The following is a 26,215-nucleotide window of genomic DNA, read 5'->3' on the forward strand; positions in this document are numbered from 1 at the left end:
GAGAGACATAATCTACCTACCACACGACAGTGCCACAGAGAGACATAATCTACCTACCACACCACAGTGCCACAGAGAGACATAATCTACCTACCACACCACAGTGCCACAGAGAGACATAATCTACCTACCACACCACAGTGCCGCAGAGAGACATAATCTACCTACCGCACCACAGTGCCACAGAGAAACATAATCTACCTACCGCACCACAGTGCCGCAGAGAGACATAATCTACCTACCACACCACAGTGCCACAGAGAGACATAATCTACCTACCACACCACAGTGCCGCAGAGAGACATAATCTACCTACCACACCACAGTGCCACAGAGAGACATAATCTACCTACCACACCACAGTGCCACAGAGACATATTCTACCTACCACACCACAGTGCCACAGAGAAACATAATCTACCTACCACACCACAGTGCCACAGAGAGACATAATCTACCTACCACACCACAGTGCCACAGAGAGACATAATCTACCTACCACACCACAGTGCCACAGAGACATATTCTACCTACCACACCACAGTGCCACAGAGACATATTCTACCTACCACACCACAGTGCCACAGAGAGACATAATCTACCTACCACACCACAGTGCCACAGAGAGACATATTCTACCTACCACACCACAGTGCCACAGAGACATATTCTACCTACCACACCACAGTGCCACAGAGACATATTCTACCTACCACACCACAGTGCCACAGAGAGACATATTCTACCTACCACACCACAGTGCCACAGAGAGACATATTCTACCTACCACACCACAGTGCCACAGAGAGACATAATCTACCTACCACACCACAGTGCAGCAGAGAGACATAGAAACGAGAGGAGGGGAAACGATGGGAGGGGAAAAGAGGGGAGGGGAAACGAGGGTAGAGGAAACGAGGGCAGAGGAAATGAGGGCAGAGGAAACGATGGCAGAGGAAAGTAGGTGAGGGGAAAGTGGGGGAGAGGAAAGGGGGAGGGGAAACGAGGGGAAAGTAGGAGAGAGGAAACTAGGGAAACGAGGGGAGAGTAAAGTAGAGCAGGGGAAATTAGGGGAGAGGAAAGGGGGGGGTGGAGAGGTGAGGGAGCAAACTATACTTTACAGAGCAGAGATAGAAAGATATAAATAAAATGTATTTTTCTTTCTTTTAAAAAGAGGTGACAGATTTGCATCAGAGTTCTCTTTGGTAACGAAGGCATGTGGTTGGTTGGGATGTGTCTCCATGGTGAATCCGTACATCTCATTGGACACATAAACAAACCGTTTCTCACTGAGCTTTTCAAACACTCAGGCATCCAATAACACAAACAGAAAAAGGTACGCAAATCTACTTCAACATAAAAGTCAATTCAAAACTAAATTAATGACAAAAGTCAAAACGTAGACAAAAGAAAATGCTTCCCTTCCTCCATGGTTATATATATATATATGACTATATGCCGTAATCCGTGGTTATATACATGGCTCTATCCCTAGCTACCAGCACAGCTCTCAGCGGGGTTAAATCATGCAGGGTCATCTTACATCAGGGAACAAGGCCAACCCTCTTCCTGGAAGGATAGACATTGGACACGCAGGGTTTTCCTCCAGCCCTGCTCTGAAACACACCTGGGTCGTATTTGTTAGTGCTATAATTATAACTAAATATTTTGCAAAAAAAAATGAAAACAAGCCTCATGAATATGACTGATTCTTCCAGATCAGGTGTTAGTTACAACAGGGTTGGAGCAAAATGACTACAGCCTGGACAGTAGCTCTCCAGCACGGCGGTTCAACCAGCCCCGTGGTGTTACAGTGAGTAATGGACGGGCAGGGGGGGGCGGGTTTAAGCTCTGACTCATTGAATCTAAGCCCCTCCCTTCAGGACACAATGGATGGAGAGTGGCTGTGGTTGACCATGTGACTGTTGGGAGACGAGTCAGGGGAGGAGGAGGAGGAGCTTCCTTTGGCTTTGATCTGCAGCCAGGTCTCTCCTAAGGCCTTGGTGAAGTGGTCGTCCACAGAGCCGGTGATGGACACAGAGTTAGTGACGGGTTCCGGCTGTTTGTAGTTCCTCCCCAGGCTGCGACGGAAATGCTCCTCGATCACCGGGTCAACACACGCAGGGTTGGCTGGAAGAGAGAAGAAAGGACAGGGATATAACTCTAACCCCAGACAGGATGGGCTCTAACTCCAGACAGGCGGGGCTCTAAGATCCAGACAGGCGGGGCTCTAAGATCCAGACAGGATGGGCTCTAACCCCAGACAGGATGGGCTCTAACCCCAGACAGGATGGGCTCTAACATCCAGACAGGATGGGCTCTAACATCCAGACAGGATGGGCTCTAACCCCAGACAGGATGTGCTCTAACATCCAGACTGGATGGGCTCTAACATCCAGACAGGATGGGCTCTAACATCCAGACAGGATGGGCTCTAACATCCAGACAGGATGGGCTCTAACATCCAGACAGGTGGGGCTCTAACATCCAGACAGGTGGGGCTCTAACATCCAGACAGGATGGGCTCTAACCCCAGACAGGATGGGCTCTAACCCCAGACAGGATGGGCTCTAACCTCAGACAGGATGGGCTCTAACCCCAGACAGGATGGGCTCTAACATCCAGACAGGATGGGCTCTAACATCCAGACAGGAGGGGCTCTAACATCCAGACAGGCGGGGCTCTAACATCCAGACAGGATGGGCTCTAACATCCAGACAGGATGGGCTCTAACATCCAGACAGGGTGGGCTCTAACATCCAGACAGGATGGGCTCTAACATCCAGACGGGGTGGGCTCTAACCCCAGACAGGATGGGCTCTAACCCCAGACAGGATGGGCTCTAACATCCAGACAGGATGGGCTCTAACATCCAGACAGGATGGGCTCTAACATCCAGACAGGATGGGCTCTAACCCCAGACAGGATGTGCTCTAACATCCTGACTGGATGGGCTCTAACATCCAGACAGGATGGGCTCTAACATCCAGACAGGATGGGCTCTAACATCCAGACAGGATGGGCTCTAACATCCAGACAGGTGGGGCTCTAACATCCAGACAGGTGGGGCTCTAACATCCAGACAGGATGGGCTCTAACCCCAGACAGGATGGGCTCTAACCCCAGACAGGATGGGCTCTAACCCCAGACAGGATGGGCTCTAACCTCAGACAGGATGGGCTCTAACCCCAGACAGGATGGGCTCTAACATCCAGACAGGATGGGCTCTAACATCCAGACAGGAGGGGCTCTAACATCCAGACAGGCGGGGCTCTAACATCCAGACAGGATGGGCTCTAACATCCAGACAGGATGGGCTCTAACATCCAGACAGGGTGGGCTCTAACATCCAGACAGGGTGGGCTCTAACATCCAGACAGGGTGGGCTCTAACCCCAGACAGGGTGGGCTCTAACATCCAGACAGGATGGGCTCTAACATCCAGACAGGATGGGCTCTAACATCCAGACAGGATGGGCTCTAACATCCAGACAGGATGGGCTCTAACATCCAGACAGGATGGGCTCTAACATCCAGACAGGATGGGCTCTAACATCCAGACAGGTGGGGCTCTAACATCCAGACAGGTGGGGCTCTAACATCCAGACAGGTGGGGCTCTAACATCCAGACAGGTGGGGCTCTAACATCCAGACAGGATGGGCTCTAACCCCAGACAGGATGGGCTCTAACCCCAGACAGGATGGGCTCTAACATCCAGACAGGATGGGCTCTAACATCCAGACAGGATGGGCTCTAACATCCAGACAGGATGGGCTCTAACATCCAGACAGGATGGGCTCTAACATCCAGACAGGATGGGCTCTAACATCCAGACAGGATGGGCTCTAACCCCAGACAGGATGGGCTCTAACATCCAGACAGGATGGGCTCTAACATCCAGACAGGCGGGGCTCTAACACCAGACAGGATGGGCTCTAACCCCAGACAGGATGGGCTCTAACATCCAGACAGGATGGGCTCTAACCCCAGACAGGATGGGCTCTAACATCCAGACAGGATGGGCTCTAACCCCAGACAAGATGGGCTCTAACATCCAGACAGGATGGGCTCTAACATCCAGACAGGATGGGCTCTAACATCCAGACAGGATGGGCTCTAACCCCAGACAGGATGGGCTCTAACATCCAGACAGGATGGGCTCTAACATCCAGACAGGATGGGCTCTAACATCCAGACAGGATGGGCTCTAACATCCAGACAGGATGGGCTCTAACATCCAGACAGGATGGGCTCTAACATCCAGACAGGATGGGCTCTAACATCCAGACAGGATGGGCTCTAACCCCAGACAGGATGGGCTCTAACATCCAGACAGGATGGGCTCTAACCCCAGACAGGATGGGCTCTAACCCCAGAAAGGATGGGCTCTAACATCCAGACAGGCGGGGTTCCCCATCACCAGACCCCATTTTTTTTATTTTACCTTTATTTAACTAGCCAAGTCAGTTTAAGAACAAATTCTTATTTACAATGACGGCCTAGGAACAGTGGGTTAACCTCTAGGCTACCTGCCCCCTATACACTCTAACCACTAGACTACCTGCCACCTCTACACTCTAACCACTAGACTACCTGCCCCCCCTACACTCTAACCACTAGGCTACCTGCCGCCTCTACACTCTAACCACTAGGCTACCTGCCGCCTCTACACTCTAACCACTAGGCTACCTGCCCCCTCTACACTCTAACCACTAGACTACCTGCCACCTCTACACTCTAACCACTAGACTACCTGCCCCCCCTACACTCTAACCACTAGGCTACCTGCCGCCTCTACACTCTAACCACTAGGCTACCTGCCGCCTCTACACTCTAACCACTAGGCTACCTGCCGCCTCAACACTCTAACCACTAGGCTACCTGCCGCCTCTACACCCTAACCACTAGGCTACCTGCCGCCTCTACACTCTAACCACTAGGCTACCTGCCGCCTCTACTCTCTAACCACTAGGCTACCTGCCGCCTCTACTCTCTAACCACTAGGCTACCTGCCGCCTCTACTCTCTAACCACTAGGCTACCTGCCGCCTCTACTCTCTAACCACTAGGCTACCTGCCGCCTCTACTCTCTAACCACTAGGCTACCTGCCCCCTCTACTCTCTAACCACTAGGCTACCTGCCGCCTCTACTCTCTAACCACTAGGCTACCTGCCGCCTCTACTCTCTAACCACTAGGCTACCTGCCCCCTCTACACTCTAACCACTAGACTACCTGCCGCCTCTACACTCTAACCACTAGGCTACCTGCCCCCTCTACACTCTAACCACTAGGCTACCTGCCGCCTCTACTCTCTAACCACTAGGCTACCTGCCACCTCTACACTCTAACCACTAGGCTACCTGCCCCCCCTACACTCTAACCACTAGACTACCTGCCGCCTCTACTCTCTAACCACTAGGCTACCTGCCACCTCTACACTCTAACCACTAGGCTACCTGCCCCCCCTACACTCTAACCACTAGACTACCTGCCGCCTCTACACTCTAACCACTAGGCTACCTGCCCCATCACATATGTAGTACCTTTAACCTTACACTTCACTCTGGGCTAATCCCAAACCACAATCTATGACCCTTAAGTGGGCCCCTTTGGAGTCTACAGGCAGCATAGGGCTCATCTGATGACTTACAGCTGTTACCTGATAAGAGTGTCTGCAGGCTGGTCTATTGTAGCTGTGTAGTAGTATGATATAATACAGTGGGGCAAAAAAATATTTAGTCAGCCACCAATTGTGCAAGTTCTCCCAGTTAAAAAGATGAGAGAGGCCTGTCATTTTCATCATAGGTACACTTCAACTATGACAGACAAAATGAGAAAAAAAAATCCAGAAAATCACATTGTAGGACTTTTTATGAATTGATTTGCAAATTATGGTGGAAAATAAGTATTTGGTCAATAACAAAAGTTTATCTCAATACTTTGTTATATACCCTTTGTTGGCAATGACAGAGGTCAAACGTTTTCTGTAAGTCTTCACAAGGTTTTCACACACTGTTGCTGGTATTTTGGCCCATTCCTCTATGCAGATCTCCTCTAGAGCAGTGATGTTTTGGGGCTGTTGCTGGGCAACACGGACTTTCAACTCCCTCCAAAGATGTTCTATGGGGTTGAGATCTGGAGACTGGCTAGGCCACTCCAGGACCTTGAAATGCTTCTTACGAAGCCACTCCGTTGCCCGGGCGGTGTGTTTGGGATCATTGTCATGCTGAAAGACCCAGCCACGTTTCATCTTCAATGCCCTTGCTGATGGAAGGAGGTTTTCACTCAAAATCTCACGATACATGGCCCCATTCATTCTTTCCTTTACACGGATCAGTCGTCCTGGTCCCTTTGCAGAAAAACAGCCCCAAAGCATGATGTTTCCACCCCCATGCTTCACAGTAGGTATGGTGTTCTTTGGATGCAACTCAGCATTCTTTGTCCTCCAAACACGACGAGTTGAGTTTTTACCAAAAAGTTATATTTTGGTTTCATCTGACCATATGACATTCTCCCAATCTTCTTCTGGATCATCCAAATGCTCTCTAGTAAACTTCAGACGGGCCTGGATATGTGTCCCCCTGCTTAAGCCAGTACGTCTGGCACTGCAGGATTTGAGTCCCTGGCGGCGTAGTGTGTTACTGATGGTAGGCTTTGTTACTTTGGTCCCAGCTCTCTGCAGGTCATTCACTAGGTCCCCCCGTGTGGTTCTGGGATTTTTGCTCACCGTTCTTGTGATCATTTTGACCCCACGGGGTGAGATCTTGCGTGGGGCCCCAGATTGAGGGAGATTATCAGTGGTTTTGTATGTCTCCCATTTCCTAATAATTGCTCCCACAGTTGATTTCTTCAAACCAAGCTGCTTACCTATTGCAGATTCAGTCTTCCCAGCCTGGTGCAGGTCTACAATTTTGTTTCTGGTGTCCTTTGACAGCTCTTTGGTCTTGGCCATAGTGGAGTTTGGAGTGTGACTGTTTGAGGTTGTGGACAGGTGTCTTTTATACTGATAACAAGTTCAAACAGGTGCCATTAATACAGGTAACGAGTGGAGGACAGAGGAGCCTCTTAAAGAAGAAGTTACAGGTCTGTGAGAGCCAGAAATCTTGCTTGTTTGTAGGTGACCAAATACTTATTTTCCACCATAATTTGCAAATAAATTCATAAAAAATCCTACAATGTGATTTTCTGGATTTTTTCCCCCTCATTTTGTCTGTCATAGTTGAAGTGTACCTATGATGAAAATTACAGGCCTCTCTCGTCTTTTTAAGTCGGAGAACTTGCACAATTGGTGGCTGACTAAATACTTTTTTGCCCCACTGTATAATATATGTTACTTACAGTTGCAGGCTGGTCTATTGTAGTTGTTGGAACAGCCGTTGTGAGACAGATTACAGTTCCGGCTGTTGGCCGGGGCGCACGTTATCACTGACGGACGATTCTAAACAAACACAAAGAAATCAAACAAAACATGTTCATGGGGTTTTGAAGACAACGTGTTACCTGCATATTCTAATGCCCTGAAAGGGCGTCCTGAAAGCCCGCGCGTCTTGAGTGTTACCTGCTGGCGTTCCACGGGGCTGACGGTTGGTGAGATGACAAAGGTACGGGCGGCATCCATGTTGTTTTTGGTCAGGGCAAGAGGCTGGTCCACGGCGAGGCTGGGCATGTGGTGGTGTGGGGCGTACAGGTGGCGGTTGCCATGGAGAACCGTGGAGGGGGCGGTGGCTCGCTCCATGGGGCTGCGGCTACAGTCACGAGGGTCCTCAGTACTACGGAAGTCGCCTCTGCAGAGAGAAGATTATAAAATATTACTTTACTGTCCGATGTACACAGATGTCCTAAAGAAACTGGTCTTGTGATTCATTCCAAGACTGGAGGAGGGGAATGAATCACATTCACAGGAAGGGAGGAGAAAGGGGGGAGAAAGGAGGGAGAAAGGGGGGGAGAAAGGGGGGGAGAAAGGAGGGAGAAAGGGGGGGAGAAAGGAGGGAGAAAGGAGGGAGAAAGGGGGGGAGAAAGGGGGGGAGAAAGGAGGGAGAAAGGGGGGGAGAAAGGAGGGAGAAAGGAGGGAGAAAGGGGGGGAGAAAGGGGGGGAGAAAGGAGGGAGAAAGGAGGGAAGAAAGGGGGGAGGGGTAAGAGACAGAGGGCTATAAATCCATTACATCAAGGCAGAAGACACGTCTGATTGGAGCAGAGATCAGAAGCTTCAGATGAGACCGAGCGTGAAAAACATCGTAAAGAGCAAGAAAGGCATTTCACTGTAGTCACTGTGCACGTGACAAAAACTTGAGACTTAAACCAGCCTGCTGTCAGAGATAAAGATGTGTTTCATTATGTCTGCTTGTGTAGATTGATGAGAATTATTTTGTTTTAAATTCTATTTTAGAATAAGGCTGTAACGTAACAAAATGCGACTCGTTTCAGGAAACTAGGCGTGTCACTACTTCACAGGAGAGACATTTGAACCTAAACTTTTTTTGTTTTATGATCAAAATACGTTTTTTTCGGTCAAAAAGTCTTCTGGAACATGTGAACATTCATGTGTCTTAATAACAAACTTGTATGTCATCTGTAAATGGTTAGTATGTGTAAGTAATCCTGTCTAACGCGGCTTTTTAAAGATATCACGTAGGAGAACTGGATAAGTGTTGCTCTCCACTTCCTGGAGGACCGAGTTTTGAAATCAGTGGAATTAAGAGTCTGATAGCTGAAGAGCCGGAGCAAGTTTGGGCATTTGATTTCTAATATGCAGATGGAGTTGAAAAGAGAACACACGGAAGTCTCTGGATTACATCTTCAAACTAAGGGCAAGCATGGCATCCATGACAGTTACCTCTGCTGCAGAGGATAAGTTCATTAGAGCTGCATCGGATGACCTGGCCTCCACAAGCACCCGACCTCAACCCAATTGAGGTGGTTTGGGATGAGTTGGACTGCAGAGTGAAGGAAAAGCAGCAAACAAGTGCTCAGCATATGTGGGAACTCTTTCAAGACTGTTGGAAAACCATTCCAGGTGAAGCTGGTTGAGAGACTGCCAAGAGTGTGCAAAGCTGTCATCAAGGCAAAAAGGTGCCTACTTTGAAGACTCTAAAATATATTTTGATTTGTTTAACACTTTTTTGGTTACTACATGATTCCATATGTGTTATTTCATAGTTTTGATGTCTTCACTATTATTCTACAATGTAGAAAATACTTAAAAATAAAGAAAACCCTTAAATAAGTAGGTGTGTCCAAACTTTTGACTGGTACAGTATATTATCCACGTCCTTTTTCAGCCACGACTCTGAGAAACGTAGATTACTACAAGTCCCGTTGGATAGTCTGGAACAGAGCTCCTCCAGATTGTTCTCTAGTGACTCTACGTTTCCTCGCCAACAGAGGTGAGGGTAGAGGCGGGTTATTTGCTCGCCAACATCGTCTCGTCAGGATGCCGCCTCGCCTCTCTTTCACCGCCGCGTCCCCGGGGGATCGGGACCTGGTCGTCGCGTCCCCGGGGGATCGGGGCCTGGTCGTCGCGTCCCCGGGGGATCGGGGCCTGGTCGTCGCGTCCCCGGGGGATCGGGAACTGGTCGTCGCGTCCCCGGGGGATCGGGGCCTGGTCGTCGCGTCCCCGGGGGATCGGGGCCTGGTCGTCGCGTCCCCGGGGGATCGGGGCCTGGTCGTCGCGTCCCCGGGGGATCGGGGCCTGGTAGTCGCGTCCCCGGGGGATCGGGGCCTGGTAGTCGCGTCCCCGGGGGATCGGGGCCTGGTAGTCGCGTCCCCGGGGGATCGGGGCCTGGTCGTCGCGTCCCCGGGGGATCGGGGCCTGGTCGTCGCGTCCCCGGGGGATCGGGGCCTGGTCGTCGCGTCCCCGGGGGATCGGGGCCTGGTCGTCGCGTCCCCGGGGGGTCGGGGCCTGGTCGTCGCGTCCCCGGGGGATCGGGGCCTGGTCGCCGCGTCCCCGGGGGATCGGGGCCTGGTCGCCGCGTCCTCGGGGGATCGGGGCCTGGTCGTCGCGTCCCCGGGGGATCGGGGCCTGGTCGTCGCGTCCCCGGGGGATCGGGGCCTGGTCGTCGCGTCCCCGGGGGATCGGGGCCTGGTCGTCGCGTCCCCGGGGGATCGGGGCCTGGTAGTCGCGTCCCCGGGGGATCGGGGCCTGGTCGTCGCGTCCCCGGGGGATCGGGGCCTGGTAGTCGCGTCCCCGGGGGATCGGGGCCTGGTCGTCGCGTCCCCGGGGGATCGGGGCCTGGTCGTCGCGTCCCCGGGGGATCGGGGCCTGGTCGTCGCGTCCCCGGGGGATCGGGGCCTGGTCGTCGCGTCCCCGGCGGATCGGGGCCTGGTCGTCGCGTCCCCGGGGGATCGGGGCCTGGTCGTCGCGTCCCCGGGGGATCGGGGCCTGGTCGTCGCGTCCCCGGGGGATCGGGGCCTGGTCGTCGCGTCCCCGGGGGATCGGGGCCTGGTCGTCGCGTCCCCGGGGGATCGGGGCCTGGTCGTAGCGTCCCCGGGGGATCGGGGCCTGGTCCGGAGTACGCAGAACATCCAGAGCTGCCGACTCGCTGAAGTAGAAACGTAGAAATCTTTCTTGACGTCAAGAAGTCTATTTTCAAGTCATAGGAAATGATGGCAGAGGACATTATGTACAAAAAATTATAATAATCCAATCAGAAAATAATTGGCCATTTTCAGTGTGGTTCTTTGTCAGAAAGTATTTAAACTGTGGTTAACCCCGTCAGCTCCACTCTGCTGTCTTGTAGAAGTGTTGTTTTTACTGATTAGGTACATTTTCATTTATGTGATCGACGTGGAATTACTCTGGAGCCATATGTGTTTGTGTGTCTGTCTCTGTCTGTGTGTGTGTTACTGATGTGGCATTACTCTGGAGCCATATGTGTTTGTGTGTCTGTCTCTGTCTGTGTGTGTGTTACTGATGTGGCATTACTCTGGAGCCATGTGTGTGTCTGTCTTTGTATCTCTGTGTGTGTGTGTGTGTGTGTGTGTGTGTGTGTGTGTGTGTGTGTGTGTGTGTGTGTGTGTGTGTGTGTGTGTGTGTGTGTGTGTGTTATTGACGTGGCAATATCCTGGACCCCTGTGTGTGTGTGTGTGTGTGTGTGTGTGTGTGTGTGTGTGTGTGTGTGTGTGTGTGTGTGTGTGTGTGTGTGTGTGTGTGTGTGTGTGTGTTTGTGTTAGCTGCTACTTGACACCTCATGCTTGGGTGCACCTAGATATTATCTCTCTCTCTCCCGGTGCTAGTCAGTCGTATGAAAGACAGACCTGGGGGGGACAGGGGGGATAGGGGGGAGAGGGGGGGTAGGGGGGAGAGGGGCAGGGCGAGCGACAAAAGAAAACAAGTTACTTTTGTCACAAAACCCTGGAACGTGGAAACGAGGGTATGATCTCCCTCCCTGGGTCAGTTCCTGTTCAGGATCTATATCCACTGGAAATGGAAACTTGTTGAACTGTAAAAAATAAATAAAAAAACACTGTTCTTGACTGTAGTTCAAGTCAGACGACAACCGAGGGCCGATTTCTATCTGAAAACAAAAAGCCCTTATCCTGTAAGAGTCAGACGGCTGTGGGCCGGAAGTCTGCTACGGCCCGCCTCTCTGTGGGCTGGGAGCCTGCTACGGCCCCCCTCTCTGTGGGCCGGGAGCCTGCTACGGCCCGCCTCTCTGTGGGCCGGGAGCCTGCTACGGCCCGCCTCTCTGTGGGCCGGAAGTCTGCTACGGCCCGCCTCTCTGTGGGCCGGGAGCCTGCTACGGCCTGCCTCTCTGTGAGCCGGAAGCCTGCTACGGCCCGCCTCTCTGTGGGCCGGGAGCCTGCTACGGCCCGCCTCTCTGTGGGCTGGGAGCCTGCTACGGCCCGCCTCTCTGTGGGCTGGAAGCCTGCTACGGCCCGCCTCTCTGTGGGCTGGAAGCCTGCTACGGCCCGCCTCTCTGTGGGCTGGAAGCCTGCTACGGCCCGCCTCTCTGTGGGCTGGAAGCCTGCTACGGCCCGCCTCTCTGTGGGCTGGAAGCCTGCTACGGCCCGCCTCTCTGTGGGCTGGAAGCCTGCTACGGCCCGCCTCTCTGTGGGCTGGAAGCCTGCTACGGCCCGCCTCTCTGTGGGCTGGAAGTCTGCTACGGCCCGCCTCTCTGTGGGCTGGAAGCCTGCTACGGCCCGCCTCTCTGTGGGCTGGAAGCCTGCTACGGCCCGCCTCTCTGTGGGCTGGAAGCCTGCTACGGCCCGCCTCTCTGTGGGCTGGAAGCCTGCTACGGCCCGCCTCTCTGTGGGCTGGAAGCCTGCTACGGCCCGCCTCTCTGTGGGCTGGAAGCCTGCTACGGCCCGCCTCTCTGTGGGCTGGAAGCCTGCTACGGCCCGCCTCTCTGTGGGCTGGAAGCCTGCTACGGCCCGCCTCTCTGTGGGCTGGAAGCCTGCTACGGCCCGCCTCTCTGTGGGCTGGAAGCCTGCTACGGCCCGCCTCTCTGTGGGCTGGGAGCCTGCTACGGCCCGCCTCTCTGTCGGCTGGAAGCCTGCTACGGCCCGCCTCTCTGTGGGCTGGAAGTCTGCTACGGCCCGCCTCTCTGTGGGCTGGAAGCCTGCTACGGCCCGCCTCTCTGTGGGCTGGAAGCCTGCTACGGCCCGCCTCTCTGTGGGCTGGAAGCCTGCTACGGCCCGCCTCTCTGTGGGCTGGAAGCCTGCTACGGCCCGCCTCTCTGTGGGCTGGAAGCCTGCTACGGCCCGCCTCTCTGTGGGCTGGAAGCCTGCTACGGCCCGCCTCTCTGTGGGCTGGAAGCCTGCTACGGCCCGCCTCTCTGTGGGCTGGGAGCCTGCTACGGACCGCCTCTCTGTCTCTGTAGTATTCCCTCCTGTTGAGGCCTCTCCTCACTTGGCGGGCAACACACACCTTTGTAACATAACAGTGTAACATTGTACCCTGTTCCATTTGTTCCTAGAACCCCGTATAGCAGGCTTGTGGAATCGAGTTACACATTTGATGAAACTTGGAGCCTCAAGACTCGACAATGACTTGAGACTGATGACTTACAGTGGCCGGCCACCCCCCCCCCCCCATTTTCCTTTGCAACTTTGAAGCTTCCTGCATATATTGCTGCTGTTGAACCAGCCTGCTGAAACAAGACAGAAACGGAGAGCAGCCCATGACAGCGGGTTGGCGGGGCCTCGAGTGGCACATGGGGGGGGAGGGGCCTCAAGCGGATACATAACTTTTAGAAAAATGATTTTCTAGTATTATTATTTATAATGCCCAGCTCATGAGGCCCCTTGATGTGAGGCCTGAGGCAATTGCTTCTTCTGTGTAATGGTAAGTAAGTTAACTCTGAGTCAAATCACATGCGCCGAATACAACAGGTGTAGACTTTACCGTGAAACGTTTACTCATGAGCCCTTAACCTACAATGCAGAGATAAATACTAAGTATGTGAACACCTGCTCGTCGAACATCTCATTCCAAAATCATGGGCATTAATATGGAGTTTGTCCCTCCATTTGCTGCTATAACTGCCTCCACTCTTCTAGGAAGGTTTTCCACTAGATGTTGGAACATTGCTGCTATAACAGCCTCCACTCTTCTGGGAAGGCTTTCCACTAGATGTTGGAACATTGCTGCTATAACAGCCTCCACTCTTCTGGGAAGGCTTTCCACTAGATGTTGGAACATTGCTGCTATAACAGCCTCCACTCTTCTGGGAAGGCTTTCCACTAGATGTTGGAACATTGCTGCTATAACAGCCTCCACTCTTCTGGGAAGGCTTTCCACTAGGATGTTGGAACATTGCTGCGGGGACTTGCTTCCATTCAGCCATAAGAGCATTAGTGAGGTCGGGCACTGAATACAGCCGACGCTTGGCCTGGCTCACAGTCAGCGTTCCAATTCATCCCAAAGGAGTTTGATGGGGTTGAGGTCAGGGATCTGTGTAGGCCAGTCAAGTTCTTCCAAACCGATCGACAAACCATTTCTGTATGGACCTCTCTTTGTGCACGGGGGCAGTCATACTGAAACAGGAAAGGACCTTCCCCAAACTGTTGCAACAAAGTTGGAAGAACAGAATCATCTAGAATGTCATTGTCTGCTGTAGCGCTGAGATTTCCCTTCACTGGAACTAAGGGGCCCGAACCATGAAAAACAACCCCAGATTATTGTTCCAGACCGATTACCAGGACGTGTACTGATGGACTACCAGGACGGGTACTGATGGACCACCAGGACGTGTACTGATGGACTACCAGGACGGGTACTGATGGACTACCAGGACGTGTACTGATGGACTACCAGGACGGGTACTGATGGACTACCAGGACGGGTACTGATGGACTACCAGGACGGGTACTGATGGACTACCAGGACGGGTACTGATGGACTACCAGGACGTGTACTGATGGACTACCAAGACGTGTACTGATGGACTACCAGGACGTGTACTGATGGACTACCAGGACGTGTACTGATGGACTACCAGGACGTGTACTGATGGACTACCAGGACGTGTACTGATGGACTACCAGGACGGGTACTGATGGACTACCAGGACGGGTACTGATGGACTACCAGGACGTGTACTGATGGACTACCAGGACGTGTACTGATGGACTACCAGGACGTGTACTGATGGACTACCAGGACGTGTACTGATGGACTACCAGGACGTGTACTCAGAGCATGCGCTGACCAGCTGGCAAGTGTCTTCACTGACATTTTCAACCTCTCCCTGACCCAGTCTGTAACTACCAACTTGTTTCAAGTAGACCACGATAGTCCAGTGCCCAAGAATGACAAGGTAACCTGCCTAAATGACTACCGATCCGTAGCACTCACATCTGTAGCCATGAAATGCTTTGAAAGGCTGGTCATGGCTCACATCAACACCATCATCCCAGACACCCTAGACCCACTCCAGGTGGATGGATTGGCCAAGGAGAAATGCTCACTAACAGGGATGTCAACAACATTTGAGAGAAATAAGCTTTTAGGGATCTTTTATTTCAGCTCATGAAACATGGGACCAACATGTTTATATTGTTAGTCAGTGTAGTTGTCCTCGGGTCTGTCCAGAACGGGTCTCTATATTTAAAAGATGAACTCATGCATATCTCCGACCCCGCACGCACCGGACTCCGACCCCGCACGCACCGGACTCCGACCCCGCACGCACCGGACTCCGACCCCGCACGCACCGGACTCCGACCCCGCACGCACCGGACTCCGACCCCGCACGCACCGGACTCCGACCCCGCACGCACCGGACTCCGACCCCGCACGCACCGGACTCCGACCCCGCACGCACCGGACTCCGACCCCGCACGCACCGGACTCCGCCCCCGCACGCACCGGACTCCGACCCCGCACGCACCGGACTCCGCCCCCGCACGCACCCACACATACTACACTGACACAGGAGAGGGGATGGAGGAGAGTCGGGCAGGGGTGTAGAGTCGGGCAGGGGAGTAGAGGGGAGGGGAGAGGAGGGGAGGGGAGGAGAGTCGGGCAGGGGAGTAGAGGGGAGGGGAGGAGAGTCGGGCAGGGGAGTAGAGTCGGGCAGGAGAGTCGGGCAGGGGAGTAGAGTCGGGCAGGGGAGTAGAGGGGAGGGGAAGAGTGTCGGGCAGGGGAGTATAGTCGGGCAGGGGAGTATAGTCGGGCAGGGGAGTAGAGTCGGGCAGGGGAGTAGAGGGGAGGGGAGTAGAGTCGGGCAGGGGAGTAGAGTCAGGCAGGGGAGTAGAGGGGAGGGGAGGGGAGGAGAGTCGGGCAGGGGAGTAGAGGGTCGGGCAGGGGAGTAGAGTCGGGCAGGGGAGTAGAGTCGGGCAGGGGAGTAGAGTCGGGCAGGGGAGGAGAGTCGGGCAGGGGAGTAGAGGGGAGGGGAGGAGAGTCGGGCAGGGGTGTAGAGTCGGGCAGGGGTGTAGAGTCGGGCAGGGGAGTAGAGGGGAGGGGAGTAGAGTCGGGCAGGGGAGTAGAGGGGAGGGGAGGAGAGTCGGGCAGGGGTGTAGAGTCGGGCAGGGGAGTAGAGTCGGGCAGGGGAGTAGAGTCGGGCAGGGGAGTAGAGTCGGGCAGCGGAGTAGATGGGAGGGGAGTAGAGTCGGGCAGGGGAGTAGAGTCGGGCAGGGGAGTAGAGTCGGGCAGGGGAGTAGAGTCGGGCAGGGGAGTAGAGGGGAGGGGAAGCAGGCAGGGGAGGAATGTGAGTTATGTGAGCTAGGGCCCTCCACAACAGCAGCCTATCCCCTTGATAATGCACTACATCAAACATTTAGACCAGAGAGCACTGTATAGGGGATATGGTGCCCTTTGAGATACAGCCCAGGACCAAGCATGGAGGGAGGGCATGACCAGCCTCTTCTGCCCAGACGTGTGATCCAATCACAGGCATGGTATTTGAGGAATCCTGGGCCTCAGAGAGAGCAGCAGATCCCAGTAGAGAAATGCCAGCATCCAGGCAGCACATTCTCTCTGAGGCATCCAGGAATCTGCAGCATGGGGCACTAGCTAGCTACCGTAGCTGCCTGCTCAGCCACACAGGAATCAATCTGAAGGGGCACTAGCTAGCTACCGTAGCTGCCTGCTCAGCCACACAGGAATCCATCTGAAGGGGCACTAGCTAGCTACTGTAGCTGCCTGCTCAGCCACACGGGAATCCATCTGAAGGGGCACTAGCTAGCTACTGTAGCTGCCTGCTCAGCCACACAGGAATCCATCTGAAGGGGCACTAGCTAGCTACTGTAGCTGCCTGCTCAGCCACACGGGAATCCATCTGAAGGGGCACTAGCTAGCTACTGTAGCTTCCTGCTCAGCCACACGGGAATCCATCTGAAGGGGCACTAGCTAGCTACCGTAGCTGCCTGCTCAGCCACACGGGAATCCATCTGAAGGGGCGCTAGCTAGCTACCGTAGCTGCCTGCTCAGCCACACGGGAATCCATCTGAAGGGGCACTAGCTAGCTACCGTAGCTGCCTGCTCAGCCACACGGGAATCAATCTGAAGGGGCACTAGCTAGCTACCGTAGCTTCCTGCTCAGCCACACGGGAATCCATCTGAAGGGGCACTAGCTAGCTACTGTAGCTTCCTGCTCAGCCACACGGGAATCCAGCTGAAGGGGCACTAGCTAGCTACCGTAGCTGCCTGCTCAGCCACACGGGAATCCATCTGAAGGGGCACTAGCTAACTACCGTAGCTGCCTGCTCAGCCACACGGGAATCCATCTGAAGGGGCACTAGCTAGCTACTGTAGCTGCCTGCTCAGCCACACGGGAATCCATCTGAAGGGGCACTAGCTAACTACCGTAGCTGCCTGCTCAGCCACACGGGAATCCATCTGAAGGGGCACTAGCTAGCTACCGTAGCTGCCTGCTCAGCCACACGGGAATCCATCTGAAGGGGCACTAGCTAGCTACCGTAGCTGCCTGCTCAGCCACACTAGAATCCATCTGAAGGGGCACTAGCTAGCTACTGTAGTTGCCTGCTCAGCCACACTAGAATCCATCTGAAGGGGCGCTAGCTAGCTACCGTAGCTTCCTGCTCAGCCACACGGGAATCCATCTGAAGGGGCACTAGCTAGCTACTGTAGCTGCCTGCTCAGCCACACGGGAATCCATCTGAAGGGGCACTAGCTAGCTACTGTAGCTGCCTGCTCAGCCACACGGGTATCCATCTGAAGGGGCACTAGCTAGCTACTGTAGCTGCCTGCTCAGCCACACGGGAATCAATCTGAAGGGGCGCTAGCTAGCTACTGTAGCTGCCTGGTCAGCCACACTAGAATCCATCTGAAGGGGAACTAGCTAGCTACCGTAGCTGCCTGCTCAGCCACACGGGAATCCATCTGAAGGGGCACTAGCTAGCTACCGTAGCTGCCTGCTCAGCCACACAGGAATCCATCTGAAGGGGCACTAGCTAGCTACCGTAGCTGCCTGCTCAGCCACACAGGAATCCATCTGAAGGGGCACTAGCTAGCTACCGTAGCTGCCTGCTCAGCCACACGGGAATCCATCTGAAGGGGCACTAACTAGCTACCGTAGCTGCCTGCTCAGCCACACGGGTATCCATCTGAAGGGGCACTAGCTAGCTACCGTAGCTGCCTGCTCAGCCACACGGGAATCCATCTGAAGGGGCGCTAGCTAGCTACCGTAGCTGCCTGCTCAGCCACACAGGAATCCATCTGAAGGGGCACTAGCTAGCTACCGTAGCTGCCTGCTCAGCCACACGGGAATCCATCTGAAGGGGCACTAGCTAGCTACCGTAGCTGCCTGCTCAGCCACACGGAAATCCATCTGAAGGGGCACTAGCTAGCTACCGTAGCTGCCTGCTCAGCCACACGGGAATCCATCTGAAGGGGCACTAGCTAGCTACTGTAGCTGCCTGCTCAGCCACACGGGTATCCATCTGAAGGGGCACTAGCTAGCTACCGTAGCTGCCTGCTCAGCCACACGGGTATCCATCTGAAGGGGCACTAGCTAGCTACCGTAGCTGCCTGCTCAGCCACACGGGTATCCATCTGAAGGGGCACTAGCTAGCTACCGTAGCTGCCTGCTCAGCCACACGGGTATCCATCTGAAGGGGCACTAGCTAGCTACCGTAGCTTCCTGCTCAGCCACACGGGAATCCATCTGAAGGGGCGCTAGCTAGCTACCGTAGCTTCCTGCTCAGCCACACAGGAATCCATCTGAAGGGGCGCTAGCTAGCTACTGTAGCTTCCTGCTCAGCCACACAGGAATCCATCTGAAGGGGCGCTAGCTAGCTACCGTAGCTTCCTGCTCAGCCACACAGGAATCCATCTGAAGGGGCGCTAGCTAGCTACCGTAGCTGCCTGCTCAGCCACACGGGAATCCATCTGAAGGGGAACTATCTAGCTACCGTAGCTGCCTGCTCAGCCACACAGGAATCCATCTGAAGGGGCGCTAGCTAGCTACTGTAGCTGCCTGCTCAGCCACACAGGAATCCATCTGAAGGGGCGCTAGCTAGCTACCGTAGCTGCCTGCTCAGCCACACGGGAATCCATCTGAAGGTGCACTAGCTAGCTACTGTAGCTGCCTGCTCAGCCACACAGGAATCCATCTGAAGGGGCGCTAGCTAGCTACCGTAGCTTCCTGCTCAGCCACACAGGAATCCATCTGAAGGGGCGCTAGCTAGCTACCGTAGCTTCCTGCTCAGCCACACGGGAATCCATCTGAAGGGGCACTAGCTAGCTACCGTAGCTGCCTGCTCAGCCACACGGAAATCCATCTGAAGGGGCACTAGCTAGCTACCGTAGCTGCCTGCTCAGCCACACGGGAATCCATCTGAAGGGGCACTAGCTAGCTACTGTAGCTGCCTGCTCAGCCACACAGGAATCCATCTGAAGGGGCGCTAGCTAGCTACCGTAGCTGCCTGCTCAGCCACACGGGTATCCATCTGAAGGGGCACTAGCTAGCTACCGTAGCTGCCTGCTCAGCCACACGGAAATCCATCTGAAGGGGCACTAGCTAGCTACCGTAGCTGCCTGCTCAGCCACACGGGAATCCATCTGAAGGGGCACTAGCTAGCTACTGTAGCTGCCTGCTCAGCCACACGGGTATCCATCTGAAGGGGCACTAGCTAGCTACCGTAGCTGCCTGCTCAGCCACACGGGTATCCATCTGAAGGGGCACTAGCTAGCTACCGTAGCTGCCTGCTCAGCCACACGGGTATCCATCTGAAGGGGCACTAGCTAGCTACCGTAGCTGCCTGCTCAGCCACACGGGTATCCATCTGAAGGGGCGCTAGCTAGCTACCGTAGCTTCCTGCTCAGCCACACGGGAATCCATCTGAAGGGGCGCTAGCTAGCTACCGTAGCTTCCTGCTCAGCCACACAGGAATCCATCTGAAGGGGCACTAGCTAGCTACCGTAGCTGCCTGCTCAGCCACACAGGAATCCATCTGAAGGGGCGCTAGCTAGCTACTGTAGCTGCCTGCTCAGCCACACAGGAATCCATCTGAAGGGGCGCTAGCTAGCTACTGTAGCTGCCTGCTCAGCCACATGGGAATCCATCTGAAGGGGCGCTAGCTAGCTACCGTAGCTTCCTGCTCAGCCACACAGGAATCCATCTGAAGGGGCGCTAGCTAGCTACTGTAGCTGCCTGCTCAGCCACACAGGAATCCATCTGAAGGGCCGCTAGCTAGCTACTGTAGCTTCCTGCTCAGCCACACAGGAATCCATCTGAAGGGGCGCTAGCTAGCTACCGTAGCTTCCTGCTCAGCCACACAGGAATCCATCTGAAGGGGCGCTAGCTAGCTACCGTAGCTGCCTGCTCAGCCACACGGGAATCCATCTGAAGGGGAACTATCTAGCTACCGTAGCTTCCTGCTCAGCCACACGGGAATCCATCTGAAGGGGCGCTAGCTAGCTACTGTAGCTGCCTGCTCAGCCACACGGGAATCAATCTGAAGGGGCACTAGCTAGCTACCGTAGCTGCCTGCTCAGCCACACGGGTATCCATCTGAAGGGGCGCTAGCTAGCTACTGTAGCTGCCTGCTCAGCCACACGGGAATCAATCTGAAGGGGCACTAGCTAGCTACCGTAGCTGCCTGCTCAGCCACACGGGTATCCATCTGAAGGGGCGCTAGCTAGCTACCGTAGCTTCCTGCTCAGCCACACGGGAATCCATCTGAAGGGGCGCTAGCTAGCTACCATAGCTTCCTGCTCAGCCACACAGGAATCCATCTGAAGGGGCACTAGCTAGCTACCGTAGCTGCCTGCTCAGCCACAAAGGAATCCATCTGAAGGGGCGCTAGCTAGCTACTGTAGCTGCCTGCTCAGCCACACAGGAATCCATCTGAAGGGGCGCTAGCTAGCTACTGTAGCTGCCTGCTCAGCCACACGGGAATCCATCTGAAGGGGCGCTAGCTAGCTACCGTAGCTTCCTGCTCAGCCACACGGGAATCCATCTGAAGGGGCGCTAGCTAGCTACCGTAGCCTCCTGCTCAGCCACACAGGAATCCATCTGAAGGGGCGCTAGCTAGCTACCGTAGCTTCCTGCTCAGCCACACAGGAATCCATCTGAAGGGGCGCTAGCTAGCTACCGTAGCTGCCTGCTCAGCCACACAGGAATCCATCTGAAGGGGCACTAGCTAGCTACTGTAGCTGCCTGCTCAGCCACACGGGAATCAATCTGAAGGGGCACTAGCTAGCTACCGTAGCTGCCTGCTCAGCCACACGGGAATCCATCTGAAGGGGCACTAGCTAGCTACTGTAGCTGCCTGCTCAGCCACACAGGAATCCATCTGAAGGGGCGCTAGCTAGCTACCGTAGCTTCCTGCTCAGCCACACGGGAATCCATCTGAAGGGGCGCTAGCTAGCTACCGTAGCTTCCTGCTCAGCCACACAGGAATCCATCTGAAGGGGCGCTAGCTAGCTACCGTAGCTGCCTGCTCAGCCACACAGGAATCCATCTGAAGGGGCACTAGCTAGCTACTGTAGCTGCCTGCTCAGCCACACAGGAATCCATCTGAAGGGGCACTAGCTAGCTACCGTAGCTGCCTGCTCAGCCACACAGGAATCCATCTGAAGGGGCACTAGCTAGCTACCGTAGCTTCCTGCTCAGCCACACAGGAATCCATCTGAAGGGGCACTAGCTAGCTACCGTAGCTTCCTGCTCAGCCACACGGGAATCCATCTGAAGAGGCGCTAGCTAGCTACCGTAGCTTCCTGCTCAGCCACACGGGAATCCATCTGAAGGGGCACTAGCTAGCTACTGTAGCTGCCTGCTCAGCCACACGGGAATCCATCTGAAGGGGCACTAGCTAGCTACCGTAGCTGCCTGCTCAGCCACACAGGAATCCATCTGAAGGGGCGCTAGCTAGCTACTGTAGCTGCCTGCTCAGCCACACGGGAATCCATCTGAAGGGGCACTAGCTAGCTACCGTAGCTGCCTGCTCAGCCACACGGGAATCCATCTGAAGGGGCGCTAGCTACCTACCGTAGCTGCCTGCTCAGCCACACGGGAATCCATCTGAAGGGGCACTAGCTAGCTACCGTAGCTTCCTGCTCAGCCACACAGGAATCCATCTGAAGGGGCACTAGCTAGCTACCGTAGCTTCCTGCTCAGCCACACAGGAATCCATCTGAAGGGGCGCTAGCTAGCTACCGTAGCTTCCTGCTCAGCCACACAGGAATCCATCTGAAGGGGCGCTAGCTAGCTACCGTAGCTGCCTGCTCAGCCACACAGGAATCCATCTGAAGGGGCGCTAGCTAGCTACCGTAGCTGCCTGCTCAGCCACACAGGAATCCATCTGAAGGGGCGCTAGCTAGCTACCGTAGCTTCCTGCTCAGCCACACAGGAATCCATCTGAAGGGGCGCTAGCTAGCTACCGTAGCTGCCTGCTCAGCCACACAGGAATCAATCTGAAGGGGCACTAGCTAGCTACTGTAGCTGCCTGCTCAGCCACACAGGAATCAATCTGAAGGGGCACTAGCTAGCTACCGTAGCTGCCTGCTCAGCCACACGGGAATCCATCTGAAGGGGCACTAGCTAGCTACTGTAGCTGCCTGCTCAGCCACACAGGAATCCATCTGAAGGGGCGCTAGCTAGCTACCGTAGCTTCCTGCTCAGCCACACAGGAATCCATCTGAAGGGGCGCTAGCTAGCTACCGTAGCTTCCTGCTCAGCCACACAGGAATCCATCTGAAGGGGCGCTAGCTAGCTACCGTAGCTGCCTGCTCAGCCACACAGGAATCCATCTGAAGGGGCACTAGCTAGCTACCGTAGCTTCCTGCTCAGCCACACTAGAATCCATCTGAAGGGGCGCTAGCTAGCTACTGTAGCTGCCTGCTCAGCCACACAGGAATCCATCTGAAGGGGCACTAGCTAGCTACCGTAGCTGCCTGCTCAGCCACACAGGAATCCATCTGAAGGGGCACTAGCTAGCTACCGTAGCTTCCTGCTCAGCCACACAGGAATCCATCTGAAGGGGCGCTAGCTAGCTACCGTAGCTTCCTGCTCAGCCACACGGGAATCCATCTGAAGGGGCGCTAGCTAGCTACCGTAGCTTCCTGCTCAGCCACACAGGAATCCATCTGAAGGGGCGCTAGCTAGCTACCGTAGCTTCCTGCTCAGCCACACAGGAATCCATCTGAAGGGGCGCTAGCTAGCTACCGTAGCTGCCTGCTCAGCCACACAGGAATCCATCTGAAGGGGCACTAGCTAGCTACTGTAGCTGCCTGCTCAGCCACACGGGAATCAATCTGAAGGGGCACTAGCTAGCTACCGTAGCTGCCTGCTCAGCCACATGGGAATCCATCTGAAGGGGCACTAGCTAGCTACTGTAGCTGCCTGCTCAGCCACACAGGAATCCATCTGAAGGGGCGCTAGCTAGCTACCGTAGCTTCCTGCTCAGCCACACGGGAATCCATCTGAAGGGGCGCTAGCTAGCTACCGTAGCTTCCTGCTCAGCCACACAGGAATCCATCTGAAGGGGCGCTAGCTAGCTACTGAGACTGCTCTTCTCTGTGTCACGGAGGCGCTCCGCACTGCTAAAGCTAACTCTCTCTCCTCTGCTCTCATCCTTCTAGACCTATCGGCTGCCTTTGATACTGTGAACCATCAGATCCTCCTCTCCACCCTCTCCGAGCTGGGCATCTCCGGCAAGGTCCACGCTTGGATTGCGTCCTACCTGACAGGTCGCTCCTACCAGGTGGCGTGGCGAGAATCTGTCTCGGCACCACGTGCTCTCACCACTGGTGTCCCCCAGGGCTCTGTTCTAGGCCCTCTCCTATTCTCGCTATACACCAAGTCACTTGGCTCTGTCATATCCTCACATGGTCTCTCCTATCATTGCTATGCAGACGACACACAATTAATCTTCTCCTTTCCCCCCTCTGATAACCAGGTGGTGAATCGCATCTCTGCATGTCTGGCAGACATATCAGTGTGGATGACGGATCACCACCTCAAGCTGAACCTCGGCAAGACGGAGCTGCTCTTCCTCCCGGGGAAGGACTGCCCGTTCCATGATCTCGCCATCACGGTTGACAACTCCATTGTGTCCTCCTCCCAGAGTGCTAAGAACCTTGGCGTGATCCTGGACAACACCCTGTCGTTCTCAACTAACATCAAGGCGGTGACCCGTTCCTGTAGGTTCATGCTCTACAACATTCGCAGAGTACGACCCTGCCTCACGCAGGAAGCGGCGCAGGTCCTAATCCAGGCACTTGTCATCTCCCGTCTGGATTACTGCAACTCGCTGTTGGCTGGGCTCCCTGCCTGTGCCATTAAACCCCTACAACTCATCCAGAACGCCGCAGCCCGTCTGGTGTTCAACTTTCCCAAGTTCTCTCACGTCACCCCGCTCCTCCGCTCTCTCCACTGGCTTCCAGTTGAAGCTCGCATCCGCTACAAGACCATGGTGCTTGCCTACGGAGCTGTGAGGGGAACGGCACCTCCGTACCTTCAGGCTCTGATCAGGCCCTACACCCAAACAAGGGCACTGCGTTCATCCACCTCTGGCCTGCTCGCCTCCCTACCTCTGAGGAAGTACAGTTCCCGCTCAGCCCAGTCAAAACTGTTCGCTGCTCTGGCACCCCAATGGTGGAACAAACTCCCTCACGACGCCAGGTCAGCGGAGTCAATCACCACCTTCCGGAGACACCTGAAACCCCACCTCTTTAAGGAATACCTAGGATAGGATAAAGTAATCCTTCTAACCCCCCCCCCCCTCCCCTTAAAAGAGTTAGATGCACTATTGTAAAGTGGTTGTTCCACTGGATATCATAAGGTGAATGCACCAATTTGTAAGTCGCTCTGGATAAGAGCGTCTGCTAAATGACTTAAATGTAAATGTAAATGTACCGTAGCTGCCTGCTCAGCCACACAGGAATCCATCTGAAGGGGCACTAGCTAGCTACTGTAGCTGCCTGCTCAGCCACACGGGAATCCATCTGAAGGGGCACTAGCTAGCTACTGTAGCTGCCTGCTCAGCCACACGGGAATCCATCTGAAGGGGCACTAGCTAGCTACCGTAGCTGCCTGCTCAGCCACACAGGAATCCATCTGAAGGGGCGCTAGCTAGCTACCGTAGCTGCCTGCTCAGCCACACGGGAATCCATCTGAAGGGGCACTAGCTAGCTACTGTAGCTGCCTGCTCAGCCACACAGGAATCCATCTGAAGGGGCACTAGCTAGCTACTGTAGCTGCCTGCTCAGCCACACGGGAATCAATCTGAAGGGGCACTAGCTAGCTACCGTAGCTGCCTGCTCAGCCACACAGGAATCCATCTGAAGGGGCGCTAGCTAGCTACTGTAGCTGCCTGCTCAGCCACACAGGAATCCATCTGAAGGGGCACTAGCTAGCTACCGTAGCTGCCTGCTCAGCCACACGGGAATCAATCTGAAGGGGCACTAGCTAGCTACCGTAGCTGCCTGCTCAGCCACACAGGAATCCATCTGAAGGGGCACTAGCTAGCTACCGTAGCTGCCTGCTCAGCCACACGGGAATCAATCTGAAGGGGCACTAGCTAGCTACCGTAGCTGCCTGCTCAGCCACACAGGAATCCATCTGAAGGGGCACTAGCTAGCTACCGTAGCTGCCTGCTCAGCCACACAGGAATCCATCTGAAGGGGCACTAGCTAGCTACTGTAGCTTCCTGCTCAGCCACACGGGAATCAATCTGAAGGGGCACTAGCTAGCTACCGTAGCTGCCTGCTCAGCCACACGGGAATCAATCTGAAGGGGCACTAGCTAGCTACTGTAGCTGCGATATTATATTGATACTTTGACTCCACAAATACATTTAAAAAAACATGTTTTTGCTAGTCGGCTGTACCTGCGGCAAAACGCTGCGGCTACCTGTCCTGTGCATTCCCTTCAATTATTCAGCTTTCTGCTAAACACTTCCCCAAGAAGTCATATATGTTACATTTGGGAAAATTGGACATTCCATTACGTTGTCACAATGCATGTGGAGCCAAAACAAACGTCATATGTCACTTTCTCTCTCTGTGTGTGTGTGTGTGTGTGTGTGTGTGTGTCTCTGAGTATCTACTTACAGCTGTGCAGCAAACAGCCGGCTCATCTTGGCCATGTGTTGGTTGTCACAGTCTTGGTCATCATTGTGCTGTTGGTCCTGTCTTGTGCTGTGGCTATGGCTGTGCTTCCTCTTGCTGGGGCTGATGGGAGGAGGGCCCGTCCGGTGGCTATGGTTGGTGACACCAGACGATGACAAGGACATGGACTGGTGCATCATGGGATCACCTCGACGCGCTGCCTCACCTGGACAGAGAGAAACACAATAACATATAGAAGG

At 54.7% G+C, this 26,215-nt stretch overlaps 1 protein-coding gene across 1 annotated transcript; it reads right to left on the bottom strand.

Annotated features, from left to right (window-relative positions):
* LOC139553186 (transcription cofactor vestigial-like protein 4) lies at positions 1-26,215 on the bottom strand. The gene is made up of 4 exons (XM_071365229.1): positions 25,959-26,215; positions 7,560-7,785; positions 7,340-7,439; positions 1-2,130 (listed from the first exon to the last, which is right to left on the bottom strand). The coding sequence occupies exons 1-4, from the start codon at positions 26,153-26,155 to the stop codon at positions 1,880-1,882; spliced, it is 774 nt and encodes a 257-aa protein (XP_071221330.1). The 5' UTR covers positions 26,156-26,215; the 3' UTR covers positions 1-1,879.

This window comes from Salvelinus alpinus, chromosome 2 (assembly GCF_045679555.1).
Source record: "Salvelinus alpinus chromosome 2, SLU_Salpinus.1, whole genome shotgun sequence".
In the NCBI taxonomy this organism is placed as follows: domain Eukaryota; kingdom Metazoa; phylum Chordata; class Actinopteri; order Salmoniformes; family Salmonidae; genus Salvelinus; species Salvelinus alpinus.